Here is a 15,175-nt window from a genome sequence, read left to right on the forward strand (position 1 = left end):
AATCTGCACTGTATGAATAAAAAAGTTTCCATATTTGTATTTCATCATAACAAGCTGCATCCTAGTGATTTTGCATTGTGTCCTGTGCTGCACTATCCACCCACAGCCTGGAGCTCAATACTGCACAGCAATCTTACTGCAGCCTTACTAAGTTTTCACATAGGCTCGTCATTACATTTTGTCATAGAAAATATACAATATAGAATCCATCATTCCTTTTGTTTTTTGAAAGAAGTGTTGTGCTGAATTTAACATCCTCTGAACCTATACAGCAACAATTTATAATTATATAACAACAACCTATACTTATTTGGCCTTTAACATAATAAAACATCCCAAGGTGCCTCACAGGACATGTATAAAACAAAATATGGCACCAAGCACAAAAGGAAATATTAGGCCAGATGACCAAAAACTTGGTCAAAGAGGTAGGTTTTAAGGAGTGTCTTAAAGGAGGAAAACGAGGTAGAGAAGCAGAAAGGTATAAGGAACGCATTCCAGAGCTTAGGGCCTAGACAACTGAAGGCACGGCCACCAATGGTGGAGTGCTTAAAATTGGAAATGCTCAAGAGGCCAGAATTAGATGAGCGCAGATATTACAGACGGTTGTGGGGCTGGAGGAGATTACAGAGATGGGAACAGCCAAGGCATGGAGGGATTTGACAACAAGGATGAGAATTTAAAAATCAAGATGTTGCTTGACCAGGAGACAGTATAGGTCAGTGAGCAGAGGGGTGATAGAGGAACAGGACTTGGTTCGAGTTAAGACACGGGCAGCAGAGTTTTGGATGACCTCAAGTTTATGGGGGTAGAATGTGGGAGACCAGCCAGCAGTGTGTTGGAATAGTCAAGTCCAGAGATAACAAAGGCATGAATGAGGGTTTCAGCAGCAGATGAGCTGAGACAGAGGCAAAGTTGGGCAATGTTGCAGAGGTGGAAATAGGTGGTCTTAGTGATGGTGCAAATAGGAGGTCAGAAGCTCATCTGGGGATCAAATGTAACACCAAGGTTGCAAACTATCTGGCTCATCTCAGACTTTTGCCAGGGAGAGGGATGGAGTCAGTTAGACAGGGAAAGGAGTTTGGAGAGCGGACTGAAAAGGCTTCAGTCTTAATATTAAATGGAGGACATTTCTGCTCATCCAGTACTAGATGTCAGATAAGCAGTCTGATAGTTTAGCAACAGTGGAGGACTCAAGAGAAGTGGTGGTGAGGTAGAGCTGGGTGCCGTCAGCATACATGTGAAAATTAATTCTGTGCTTTCGGATGATGTCACCAAGGGGCGGCATGTAAATGAGAAATAGTAGGGGGACAAAGATAGATCTTTGGGGGTCACTAGAGGTAACGGTGTGGGAGCAGGAAGGGAAGCCTTTGAAAGTGATTCTCTGGCTATGATTAGAGAGATAAGAATAGAAGCAGGTGAGAGCAGTCTCACCCAGCTGGACGACAGTGGAGAGGCATTGGAGGAGGATGGTGTGGTCAATGATGTCAAAGGCTGCAGACAGGTTGAGAAGGACAAGGAGGGAAAATTCACCTTTGTCACATTCATGTAGGATATCATTTGTGACTTTGATAAGAGCTGTTTCAGTACCATGGCAGGAGCAGAAACCAGATTGGAGGGATTCAAACATAGAGTTCCAAAAAAAATGGGAATAGATTTAGGAGGTGGCAACACATTCAAGGACTTTGGAGAGTAAAGGGAGGTTGCTGATGGGACAGGAGTTGGCAAAGATGGCGGGGCCAATGTTTTTTTGAGGACAGGGGCAATGATAGCAAATTTAACGGAGAGGGGAACCATACCTGAAAAGAGGGAACTGTTAACAAAATGGCTAACATGGGGACCAGGAGAGGAGTTTGGTGATCAGCAGTTTAGTGGGAATAAGATCGAGAGAGCAGTGGGTGAGTCTCATGGACAAGATGAGCTCAGAGAAGGCACGAGGGGAGATAGGAGAGATACTAGAGAAAGATGCGAGTGCAGGGCGAAGGCTGGGGGAGCATTTGAGGAAGCTTGGCCAGGTGGGCAAGTGGATGAGAGGGATGCAGTAGAGGCAGCTGATCTGATGGTCTCTATCTTAGTGACAAAGATGGCCATGAGCTCCTCACACTTTTTGTTGGAAGTGAAGGTGGAGGGTTCAGGGCGGAGGGTTAAGAAGATGGTTTGTAGTAGAAAAAAGAAGCCAGGATTATCTTTGCATTGCAGGATGATTCTGCAATTGTGAGCAGTTTCAGCAGACGAGAGCAGGGCTGATAGCCTTATAAGTCTTCCAGCCAGATCTGGCAGTGGATGGGTAAACCAGTTGTCTGCCATATCCTTTCAAGTCTGTGCCCCTTGGAATTGAGGTAGCAGAGATGAGCACCATACCGGGGGAACAGTGAGGGTTAGAGAGATTGATCTTTTTATTGGGGCTAGGGCATCAAAGGTGTGTGATGAAATATAGGCTTAATTTGGTAGCATTTAGATTTAATTAATACATTATACCTTTTAGAATTAAAGATTAAATAAATGGTCAGTTTTCAAGACTCACTGTAATTCCCCTTTAAGGGTAGAGTTAAATCCATTTCAAGGTCTCTGCTACAATGGAATTAGAACATGACACATATTGAAACATCCTATGTGAAGTCAGTACAGGATGGCTATAAACCTAATTAGTTGATAGTGTTCGTGATCTATTGACTCCAAAAGATGCTACAAGGTACCATAAAAAAAATTATAGATAATTAATTACAAAATGAAATAGTACTTACAAAAACAGATGCCAAGTAAAATCCAAATACAAACATTTTGACCAGATAAAAGCTCACAACTTCAAGAGCAGGGGATTTCCAGCAAATACATTATGGGGATAGTAGCTAATGATATTACCATATATGGATCTCAAAAGCAGGAACAACACACAGAAAACTAACAGCTACATTCTAAAAGATGAGATGATGGATTACAAACAGCATAAACATGAGAGTTTTGAGTCAAGAAACCAGAAGTATTGAATTCCTCATCAATGCTTCTCAACCTATGGCTTATTCGGGGAATTTAGTTGCGAGATACAGCACTGAAACAGGCCCTTCGGCCCACCGAGTCTGTGCCGACCATTAACCACCCATTTATACTAATCCTACACTAATCCCATATTCCTGTCACATCCCCACCTGTCCCTATATATTTCCCTAGCACCTACCTATACTAGGGGCAATTTATAATGGCCAATTAACCTATCAACCTGCAAGTCTTTGGCATGTGGGAGGAAACCGGAGTACCCGGAGGAAACCCACGCAGACACAGGGAGAACTTGCAAACTCCGCACAGGCAGTACCCAGAATCGAACCCGGGTCCCTGGAGCTGTGAGGCTGCGGTGCTAACCACTGCGCCACTGTGCCGCCTGCACAGTTTACTTTAAATTTTGATGGATATTTTAAGATATTTTGCTGTAACATTGTTAAGGTTGAACTTTTGGATTCTATTTTAAAAATAAGATTACGTTTTACATTTTACATCTCTTAGTAATCTTTGATATTGTAGCATACTTAGCCACTTAAAGTGTATTGCATGTTCAACTCTTTAATAAACATATAAAAGTTAAAAAATCGTATCATGTAGCATTCTGTATACAACTACATTGGGGTATAGTTTTTTCCGGGGACGGATACGGAAGGAGGTAGGGTTGGGGTGTGGAAGGGAGATGTGGATGATGAATGATACAAGGAAATGATCAGAGATGGCCTTATATGAATTGATACTATGTCACCAGCAAGACTACATGGGAAGGCAAGGTCGAGGGAATGACCGTGAATATGGATTGAAGAGTTTACATATTAGGAGAGATTTACGAACATACGAATTAGGAGCAGGAGTAGGCCCCTCGTGCCTGCTCGATAGTTCAGGGAGATTTAGGGAGGATAAGAGGGCAATAAACTCAGAGGAGAGAGAACGTGATGAGTTGAGATGGTAGTTAAAATCAATAAGGATGAGAAGTTGTTCAGAGGCTGAGGGAGGAAAGCAGTGAAGATACCTCGGTGAGAACATTTTTATCTTACTTGGGAGGGCGGGAGAAAATGATGATTTTGAAAGAGAGGCAAGAAAGGTAGAACAAGGTGAGATGATGAAAGGAGGAGAAAGAGTCAGAGGACTAAAGGATCAGGCCAAGGTGTAATCTAGTAATACGTGCCAAACTGCCACCATAACAGACTTGGCAGGGCAAGTGGTGGAGGATGCAGCCAACCAGGGGAGGCTTCATTAAATGGCAAGGTGGTGACACTGCACCTAGAGTACTGTGTACAGTTTTGGTCACCTTATTTAAGGAGGGACATAGTTGCATTGTAAGCAGTTCAGAGAAGGTTCATTAGGCTGATTCCTGGGATGAAGAGTATGTCTTATGAGGAAAGTTTGAGCAGGCTGGACCTATACTCACTGGAGTTTAGAAGACGGAGAAGCAATCTTATTGAAGCATACAAGATTCTGAGGGGTTTGACAGGGTAGATGCTGAGAAGATGTTTCCCATTGTGGGGGAATCTAGAACTATTCAAAAATAAGGGGTTTGCCATTTAAGACAAAGATGAGGAGGAATTTCTTCTCTCAGAGGGTCATTAGCTTTGGAATTCTCTTCCCCAGTGAGCAGTGGAGGCTGGATCATTGAATATCTTCAAGGTGAGTTCCACATATTTTTGATTGACAAGGGAGTGAAAGGTATGGGGGGCAGGCAGGAAACTGGAGTTAAATCCACAATCAGATCAGCCACGATCTTTTTGAACAGTGGAGCAGGCTCGAGGAGCCGAATGGCCTACTCTTGCTCCTATTTCTTATGTTTTTATGACCCCTTAGCCAGGTTTCTGTTAAGGCCAAGATGTCAATGCAATCATCCACAATAAGTTTATGGATGGCAAAGGCCTTGATCACAAGTTAATGGACATTCTGGATTGAGGGCGATAGTGCATTACAGGTTGAGAGATTTGGTAGATATCTTCAATTGCTGTTTAAAAGCAGCCAGTAGCGTAGACAGGAGGAAGTTCAAAGCACCGCTCCTGGAACTTTTATGGATGCATCCAACTCTGAGATCTGATTACTTCTTAGGTCAGTTTGCAGAAAAGTGCATATTTATACGATGGCCCTTTCCAAAACTTATATTCTCCTGTGCAGTGAGACATTGAACATGTTCGCAATGGCTGGGTTCTGTTCAGGGTTTAATGACATTGTTTGATGACTCTGGCCCCTTTCCTGGTTTGGCTGTAACAGGGTTTAACTTTTAAAACACAGTGTTTTAGCTTAACACCTCAGTGATTCTTTGTTCACTACTCTCTAAGTGTAATTGTAAATGAACCAACCAGACAGGCTTTCTTAGGTTTAAACAAGTAAGATGTAATTTAATGAACCTTACCACTCAAACTCGGTTAAAATTACTAATATACGCAACACAAGCACACGAGCACGCATACAAGATAAACACACACACACACATAGATACAGAGGGGAAGAAAGAATAAAGGGGGGGGGGGGGTTGGAGCAGTAAATGGAATTCAGTTATTGTCTTCAGTTTGGATATAAAGTCCTTGATTGGAGTTAAGTCTTGCAGTTCTCGCTGGGGCCCAGTGCACACTTTTGAACTTGTTTTGCTGGTACCAGAATGCTTTAGAGGTCCTCTGCCTTGAAGCTTAAGTTACTTCCGTGGGACTTTGCTTGAGAGAGAGAGACAGGGAGAGAGTGGTGCTTTCGCCATTGAGTTCAGTTGCAGTCTGCCCCAAATTTTTCTATGAGGCACAATTCAAACAGTTCCCAGGTTGGCCAGCAGGTTAGTCATGTGACCAGCTCTTTGTTTGAAACAGCATTGTCTGCGAGGGTTGTTGATTCTTCAAATCTTACTAGTCACACTCGGTGGCGGGGCGGGGGGGGGGGGGGGGGGGGGGTGGATTGCTGTCTGTTACAAAGTCTATGGCTCTCAATGTCCTTTGATCATCACTATTGACAAAACCCATCTGGCTAATTGAATCAGGGAGCATCCCCATTGTCCGTCTATGCAACTGTCTCTTGGAATGGAAATGTGCAGCCATCCTTTAGCTGTTCAGCTCTGTGGTCCTTTTAAACAAGTTATGTTCAATGTCCAGTAAAAGTTCAAGCAGTGTTCCATATGACAAAATTAATAAGTTTCCATTTGGCAAGTGTGGTTTCCGTCACAATATGGAGGAGGGTCCTAAATGTGCACTAAGTTGCAAGTGGCAAGTAACATCTGTGCCACACGAGTGTCAGGCAATGACCATCTCAAACAAGAGGGAATCTCCACCACCCCCCACCCCCCTCCCTTGACATTCAAAGCCATTACCGTCGCCGAAACCCCCACAATCAAAATCCTGGGGGATGCCCCATTGACCAGAAACGTAACTGGCCAGCCACATAAATACTGTGGCTACAAGAGCAGGTCAGAGGCTGGGAATTCTGCGGCGAGCAACTAACCTCCTGTCTCCCCAAAGCCTGTCCACCATCTACAAGGCACAAGTCAGGAGTGTGATGGAATACTCTCCACTTGACTGGATGGGTGCAGCTCCAACACTCAAAAAGCTCAACACCATCCAGGACAAAGCAGCCCGCTTGATTGGCATCTCATCCACCACTTTAAACATTCACTTCCTCCACCATTAGCACATAGTGGCAGCAGTGTGTACCATCTACAAGATGCACTGCCGCAATGAACCAAGGCTCCTTCGACAGCACCTTCCAAACCCACGACCTCTACTACCTAGAAGAACAAGGGCAGCAGACGCTTGGGAACACCACCACCTGCAAGTTCCCCTCCAAGCCACACAGCATCCTGACTTGGAACTTATTGCCCTTCCTTTACTGTCGCTGGATCAAAATCCTGGAACTCCCTTCCTAACAGCACTGTGAGTGTACCGATACCACAAGGACTTTTTAATTTTCTTTAAAAATTTGTTCATGGGATGTGGGCGTTACTGGCTAGGCCAGCATTTATTGCCTATCCCTAATTGCCCTTGAACTGAGTGGCTATTTCAGAGGGCAGTTAAGAGTCAACCACATTCCTGTGGGTCTGGAGTCACATGTAGGCTCAACCAGGTAAGGGCAGCAGATTTCCTTCCTTAAAGGACATTAGTGAACTAGATGGGTTTTTACAACAATCGACAATGGTTTCAGAAGGCAGCTCACCATCAACTTCTCAAGGGCAATTAGGGATGGGCAATAAATGCTGGCCTTGCCAGCGACACCCATATATCCCAAGACTAATTTTCAAAAATGGGGTTTTAAAGTGTACTAAGTGTAATAATTAATGCTGAAAACCTCATCTGACTCTGAAAACCTAATTTCATATTTGTGAAATGTCAAATTTCTCCTTTATGATAAAAAGTCCATATATTTTTATAATATATACATTTTCAAGTTGTTGTGATTTTAGCTTCTACCTTCATCCCAATGTGTAAGTCCCAATCATTTATTTCACTCTCTGTAACATTTCTAAAAAGTGATGGACAATCAGTGCATTTTACTTCTGGGTTGCTGACTGAGAACACTTCAATATGATTGGCTGCTTACCCTGTTTGATGACATCACCGTTGCTGGACAGCTGGTGATCCCCTTGACTTGACAACAAATTCAAACTAACATTGGGAAAGAGGAAATCCATGTCACAGAAATTGCTAGATCTTTGTGGGTAGCTTTCTTCCAGCTCAGCAGCGAACACAGTCACTTCACCAATGACTCCAAAATCTGGGCTGAAGTGTTGCAGTTGTGTTTAATGTTTGTATGGTTTTGTTCATTGCCATATTCAAATAGATTGAAGTGTATTCTTGTGCATTGACTATATATTTAATGGTAAAAAGGCCTACTTAGCCTGTAAGTAAAGATGTTCAGTTGCTTTAATCTTAGTGGTACTTGTTAGTCAGTTATACATTTATGTGGCCAGATTCAACCTGGCCTTCCTCAGTAACATCTGTCCAACGAGAAACATGTAACTCAATTCAAACTGTTATAAGATCTTAAACTGTGTGGCAACAACAGGAGACATGAGCATTCAAGTTCAATATGTAAGTGCCCTCTAACATTCAACCATTTTACAATGCAATAATTAGTGCAGCTCTAAGATTTTAAAAAGCACATAATTATTCAATCAACTTCATTGGAAATAACACAGAATACTTAAAGTTATGAGTAAATAGATTTGAATTTATTTGGGTCAGGTCCAGTACAAGGTTGTCATGCAGGGCTCCACCTGCCAAGAATGAGGTATATTAATTTTGCTACATGGACATTAAATTTCAAATTGTTGCGGGGAAGAAGAGAAGGCCTGTTACAAGGACTGCCAGACCTTGGCTAGAAAAAACACATTTACATACTAAAAGCATTGAAGGCAGGGAAGCGCATTCCAGGCCCAACTAAGATGAAACAATACACAGAGCCAAGATGTGTCAGACCAGTTAGTCACATGACTAACCTGCTTGGCAACCTGGGGGGTTTCTGAGTTTGAACGGAGAGCCTGCAGAAAGCTGTTTGCTCCTGGATTGAAAAGACCTCTCCTGGCTGGCTCGCCACAGCCTCTCTTGGTCTGCTCCCATCTCTTTCTCACGGAACTCCAAAACCCACTGAAGATACATGAACCCCAAGAGAGAAAAGTCTCCTACAATGAACAAGGTTTAAGAAGAATACTGGACCCCACCAAAAAGCAAGATCTACTGACAATCAAGGACTCTACAGTTAGCTCGAAGAACCATAACAACTCTTCAGATATTGCCTCAAACTTTTCCACTTAATTTTTCTTCTGTTCTTTTCTGTCTCTATTTGCATGTATCGCGTATGCAAGCTAGCGTGGGTGTGGCGTGTATCCGTAGGCGTTAACCGAATTAGAGTTTAAGTTTAATAAATTTCAACTTTTCTTCTTTAAGCCTAAGAAAGCTGTTTGTGCTGGTTTCTTTGCCTTATAATTGGAAAGCAGTGAACAAGGATTCACCAAGGGGGAGCTAAAAACACTGTGTTTAAAATTAAACTCTGTTACATTAAGACCAGGTGAAGGCTGAGAGGGAAACCTAGACCTCTTTCTCACATGGTCGTAACAGAAATCTGGGTGGTAGCATCCGGAATTTTACCCACAAACGAGAGAAATTGGAAGTGGGAAGTCAAATTGTTCCCTGTTTAAAAAAAAGCAAGATTTTAATACAGGTTTTCTTGTGGATGTGTGTGCTTGAATACTAACATGTCTGCAACTAAAGGTAGCAGCTCCCCAAGCCAGAGTGAAGTAACTTGGGATAAGTTAAAAGCACTGTCTATGGTGGAGTTGAGGAAAATGACTGAGCAGTGTGGGATCACTGTATGTGGTGAGGCTAGGAAGTCTGAACTCCTAAGACTAGTGGCCAACCATTTTTTCCTCGAATCTGAAGAAGCAGAAACAGGGTTAGAAGCAGACCCAGACAGAGAGGGTACTGATAGCAAAGATACAATTGAAACAAAGGAGGTTTGGGAAGACAGGGAAAGAGAAAGACAGAGAGCCTTCCCGAAGGAACATGAAGAAAAAGAGAGGAGAGAGAAAGAACATTCCAGAAAGAATGTGAAGAAAGAGAGCTGAAGTGGCTTGAACTGACTAGGGGGCGACAGAGTAACCCCAGTGAAAGCATAGCCATTATGGAGGAGCATAATTCAGGGCTGGGTACAGAATTGTTAAAACTATCTCAACTAATTCCAAAATTCAATGAGGAAGATGCAGAAGAATTTTTGTGTCCTTTGAGAAATTGGCAAGGCAGCTAAAATGGCCAGCTGAGACCATGGGTTTATTCCCTGTTGTCAGATGAGAGTTCATCAAATTATGAACTGACCAAAAATGCTATCCTTGGGACATATGAATTAGTACCCGAAGCCTATCACCAAACATTTAGAAGTTTTAAATCAAACTTATCTGGAGATTGAAAGAAGTAAGCAGCTGGCTTTTGACCAGTGGCTGAGGGCTCATAAAGTACAGCTCAGCTATGAGAATCTCAGAGAAGTAATTCTGTTAGGAGAATTTAAACACTCTCTCCCACTCTCCATAAAGACCCATGTAGAGGAGCAGCAGGTTCAGAGCGCCCGGCAAGCGGCCGTTCTGGCCGATGAGTTTGCTTTAATTTTTGTCAGTTTCCCAGGGGAGAATCTTTCCTAATCACCCCCTCAAATCCGAAAAGGACAAAGGATGGGAAGGTGTTAGGAGCCCAGGCAGTCCTGGGAGAGAAAGGAAAGCAGGAGACACAGGGGCCCTCCTCCAGCCTAAAAGGAAGGTGCTGTGAGACCCGGAGACCTGTGTGCTTCCTAGGAAATCTAGACCTCTTTCTCATCTGGTCGTAACAAGGTAAATGGGGCTTATTTATTTTTTATTTGCACAAAGGAATAAAGGGAAGATGTTCTTTTTATTTAACAAATGTGCTCTGTGCTGCACCTGACACTTTAATCTCCTCCAGTTCAGCTACCTATTCAGATTTCTGCTCTCATTTGGAGATGAAAGGTCTCAATCTACAACAAAGCAGTTTTGACAATAAACACAAGATCAAAGTGGAATGCCGTCAAAGGTGATGGTCATTTCATTAGCATCTTGCACTACCTTAAATAAAATCATTAACGTTAGCTGATATGATCTGTGTACTACAGTGCAATGATCTTTGCTCAAGAACATACGTATCCTGCAGTTCACAATTTGTAATAGTGGAAAATCTCTTCAGATCATATTCAACAGTTCCTTCAGTATAATGGCCCCTTGTAGGGACCATAACAGCAGTATTATAATCATTCCATCCTGTCTTCACACAGGCAGTTAATTGGTTTTCTGCTAAATTAACCCTATTTCATTCAAACAATTTATCTAATTCACAGAAATTTATCAAATGACAAAAAGATTTATCAATATAGGCTATGCTTTGAGAATTTATAAGGATTTAGGTCCCATTACACAGTATCTACAGAATTCATGTCATTAAAAGCACTGCATGTGTGAAGGGGTCCATAATTCAATCTCACTTTAAAATTGTACATTTGCTTTATTAAGGAGGGAGAGAAGACAGAATAAGGAGAGTAGAAGAGAAGGGAGGGGAGAGAGAGGAAGATGGGCAGTGTGGGGGAGACCAAGCAGGATCAATCATGTGACACTTAAAAATACCTCAGCATTTTCTCTTGCACTGATCACTGGACTCCACCAAATTTGAGGATGGGATGCTCATGAAGTCTCCTCCTCTAGTTAGTTACCTGGTTGTTCACTACCATTCTTGGGTAGGTGTGGTAGGGCTACAAAGCTTTGCTCTGATCTGCGATTTCTGGGACCACTTAGCTCTATCTACAACTTGCTGTTCTTCGTGTTTAGCATGCTAGTGTCCTGCGTTGTAGCTTCACTAGGTTGATATTTCACTTTAAGGTTTATCTGGTGCTGTTCCTTGCATATCCTACTTACACTCTGTATTGAAAATTTTTTTAAATTCTTTCATGGGATTATGGGCGTTGCTGGCGAGGCCAGCATTTATTGCCCATCCTTGAGAAGGAGGTGGTGAGCCAACTTCTTGAACTATTGTGGTCTGATGAAAGGTTATAGACCTGAAATGCTAACTCTGTTTCTCTCTCCACAGATACTGCCAGATCGTTGGGTATTTCCAACATTTTCTGTTTTTATTTTAGATTTCCAGCATCCACAGTATTTTGCTTTTGTTTTTAGTACTAATGTTGCATTTAAACAAGAAAAAGATTGCAGCTACAAAAACAAGAAATGCTGGAATCACTCAGCAGGTCTGGCAGCATCTGTGGAAAGAGAAGCAGAGTTAATGAACGTTTCGGGTCAGTGACCCTTCTTCGGAACTCCGAAGAAGGGTCACTGACCCGAAACGTTAACTCTGCTTCTCTTTCCACAGATGCTGCCAGACCTGCTGAGTGATTCCAGCATTTCTTGTTTTTGTTTCAGATTTCCAGCATCCGCAGTATTTTGCTTTTATAAAAGATTGCAGCTATTATTTATACTGTGGTAAATTTTTGCTCCACCTCCTCAGTACGAAGCCATCAATGGAAGGACAATTGGAGGGCTCTATGAAGAATTAGCAATCCGCTTCACCACATTACCAAGCTGTAAAGACAAAAATCTATCCCATGGTATTTCTGAGGCTGAGCGCTGAAACTTGACATTCCTTTCCCTTCACCCCTTATGTTCTATGTAAAGCAGAATTGCTGAAAGTCAATGACTGGGAAGAGGTATGTTGTAATCTCAGACATGCTGCAAAGGTGGCTACCCCAAGAAAAATTGAAAGTGAGTTAGTTCTACAGTAGAGGTAGTAAACTATAGTCCGAAAACAAATAGCACAGAAAATGCTGCAGTGTTCCCCTAAATTATTGGCTGTGCCATTTTGCTACATAAGTGCAAAAAAAAGAGAGTCCCACTCTTTCCTTTAAACATAAGGAACATTTTAGCACACACAATAAAATGTTCCAGTAAAGTTGGTGGGCAAAGCACACAAGTGGGAGTGATATCCATTGACAGGCAGCACACTGACATTGTCTGAACTTTTTTTTTAAAAAGCATATCTTAATACTCTAAAAGTACAGGCCTAACAACAATAGGAAGAACAAACTTTTGCCTGAGAAAATGTACATTATTAACTTGTGCGTTCTTAGGCAACTCTATTAAAATGTATACACATTTAAAGTTGTTTTTAAACATGAGGGAAAGTTGTGTGGTAAAATAATGGTACAGTGAAACATCTAACATGCACGTCTTTGGATTATTAGCTCAAACCATGTTACTAATTTGTAAATCATCAATAATCACCAATCATTTAATGTGTGCCTTTATGTCTAAAAATCAATAGAACAGCTAGAAAATCATGTTTGAGCAAACTGTGGCTCATATATTTCAATAAATTTGATGTGTTGAAGCAGCAGCACCCACTGTCACACTGTGCATGATTCAGTTTCAATTCTAACATTTTACCAAGGACACACTATTTGTTTTAATGCTACCCATAGAGGAAGGAGTTAATTTAAAACAAAGCCTTTGAATTAAAGAATGAGTTGTCAGCCATAATACTTTTCCTCCTTAAAGGTATGTTTCACAGTCCATGTGACACTTATGTGCACTACTAGATCACAAATGACAGCACACACTGTGGTGAAATGTACTGCATGACATTTCTTACCCTCCCAATCATATTACATTAATTTTATTTTTACCAGTATTCTTTTGTAAAAAGATTAAAAACTGAAGAATTAATATTGAACAGGATTAAAATCCAGGTTTAAAAAGAACATTTTGAAGAATTTTAGCACTGAAAGCTTAGAGTTCCCTATCACAGGGATCCTGCCTGGATTAAATTTAAGCATTGTAAATAAATTGCAAGCGAAAAACTATCCACTGTACTTAGCTGTCCAAATCAAGTAGAAGTTATCTTCCAGATTGGGAGGGGGTTGAAAGAGAGGAACGAGTCTTACCATTCACTTCAATTTCCCACTTTATTTATGTCATGACGACTTGAAAGGGTACCCTAAAGCCATTTCTGTGTGTTCACTTCATGCAAATGTGGAGGTGATTCTCAGGATTTTAAATAATTTCAAAGGAGTGAAAAACCTGCTAAAGATTTACAGCTCCCTTTCTCAAAACCATAGATCTAGGATTAAAAGTAGGCGATTTAGGACAGACAGCAGCGAAAGGCTGTTTTGCACAAAAGGTGCTGAGGCTAGGAAATGCATTGCCGGAGTTAGCGATTGAAGCAGAGACCAAACCAACGTTTAGGAAAAGGCTAGAAAAGTGTTGGAAGGAAAGGGGGAATAAATGGATATGGAAATGAGGAGTGGCAGCCCACAGTATTAGGGTTCTTGCTCGAATGGGGGAATAAACGGCAAAATGCACTGATAGGCCGAATGATCTTGTTCCGCATTGTAATTTCTATATAGTTCTATGCCACAAATACACACTGAAAGGACAAGACACTTACCAACGGTCCAGTACGTCAACTGCAGACCTTCAGTTGGCCCTTTGTTAGCTAAATATGGCTTAGTGTACTTCAGTATGTCACCTACATACTCCAGGGCCTTTGAGACCAAGGCAGACTTGTCTCCTAGAGTTTGTAACTGAGTGTAAGTCTTTCCAACTGCCTGCAGAAAAACACTGAGTAAGTACATTTTACAAATGTGATCTGACGACATGTATAAAACAATGGCCCCTTACAAAACACAGCAAAATGAGATAAAAAGCAATTTGATTTTGCAGATTGTTGCTTTCTTCAATGAAGAATTGAGTTGATTTCATGACACAAATCCAATTTTTAAAAAACATTTATAGAAAAGATATGAACTATAAGATTCTGTTTCTATTGAATACCATTTGCAAAATAATGTGAAAGATCTGTGAAGAAACAAGAAGGGATACATCAATAACTTCTATAAGAAAACTGCATACTTTTATTTTGCTCCACTTTTCTTCCCTATGTAAGATTTCCCCAGCACATACTTGCACAATTTGAAGCATTAATCTTCTTCTAGACTCTACTCAAGCCACTCCACAGCAAGCAATCAACAGAGGTGCCAACCTACACACTCTTCTTTGCAGCCCCTCATTGCTTTCTTGAGTAGCTCTGTCTGAGCTCTAGGGGGGAGTTTTAACCCCCGAGGATCCATGGGTTGAGGGTGGCTAGGAAGGTAAAAGTTTTAAAATTCTCAAACCTGATCCCAATCTGCCCACTTCAGGTTTTAATCACGGTGAGTTGGGGAGTGGGGCAACCAATCCTCTCTCAAGAGGTGGGTTGGTCACTGAAATCATTTATGGAGGCTGAATGCCTCCACCATAACAACATTTTTATTTTTAACTCATTGAGGTTGGGATTCCCAGGCCTCGGGAATACTGGCATAATAATGGAGGTGAGCAGGGCTGGATCCATGAGCTAAGTGCCTCTACTGCACTACTTGTGGACCAGAAGGAGAAGGAGCGTTTCCAGGACCAACAAGCCGATCTCCACATGGTCAGATCCCCATGATCGGCCAAGCCCTTCAGCCCCCATGGTGTCCAATTCACAATCCCACCACCCTCCATGGTGTCTGACCACACCCCACACAGCCATGATGTCAAACTTACCTACTTACCTGACATCCGCTCCCTTGCTGTTTTCCCGCCCAACAGTCCTGTCAATCAGGCTAGCTGTCGGGTGGGAAATCTGTTGAAAAAATGTAAAGGACATCCTGCAGTTAATTTCAGCAG

At 41.9% G+C, this 15,175-nt stretch overlaps 1 protein-coding gene across 6 annotated transcripts in view; it reads right to left on the bottom strand.

Annotated features, from left to right (window-relative positions):
• Positions 1 to 15,175, bottom strand: part of mms22l (MMS22-like, DNA repair protein) — a 176,928-nt gene that overhangs the window by 18,917 nt on the left and 142,836 nt on the right. For all 6 annotated transcript variants that reach the window (XM_068025904.1, XM_068025889.1, XM_068025917.1 and 3 more), the window contains one exon: positions 13,917 to 14,076. In XM_068025904.1, the coding sequence (XP_067882005.1) occupies positions 13,917 to 14,076 (160 nt within the window). The remainder of the gene's footprint in view (positions 1 to 13,916; positions 14,077 to 15,175) is intronic.

The sequence above is a fragment of the Heterodontus francisci genome, chromosome 3 (assembly GCF_036365525.1).
Source record: "Heterodontus francisci isolate sHetFra1 chromosome 3, sHetFra1.hap1, whole genome shotgun sequence".
NCBI lineage: Eukaryota > Metazoa > Chordata > Chondrichthyes > Heterodontiformes > Heterodontidae > Heterodontus > Heterodontus francisci.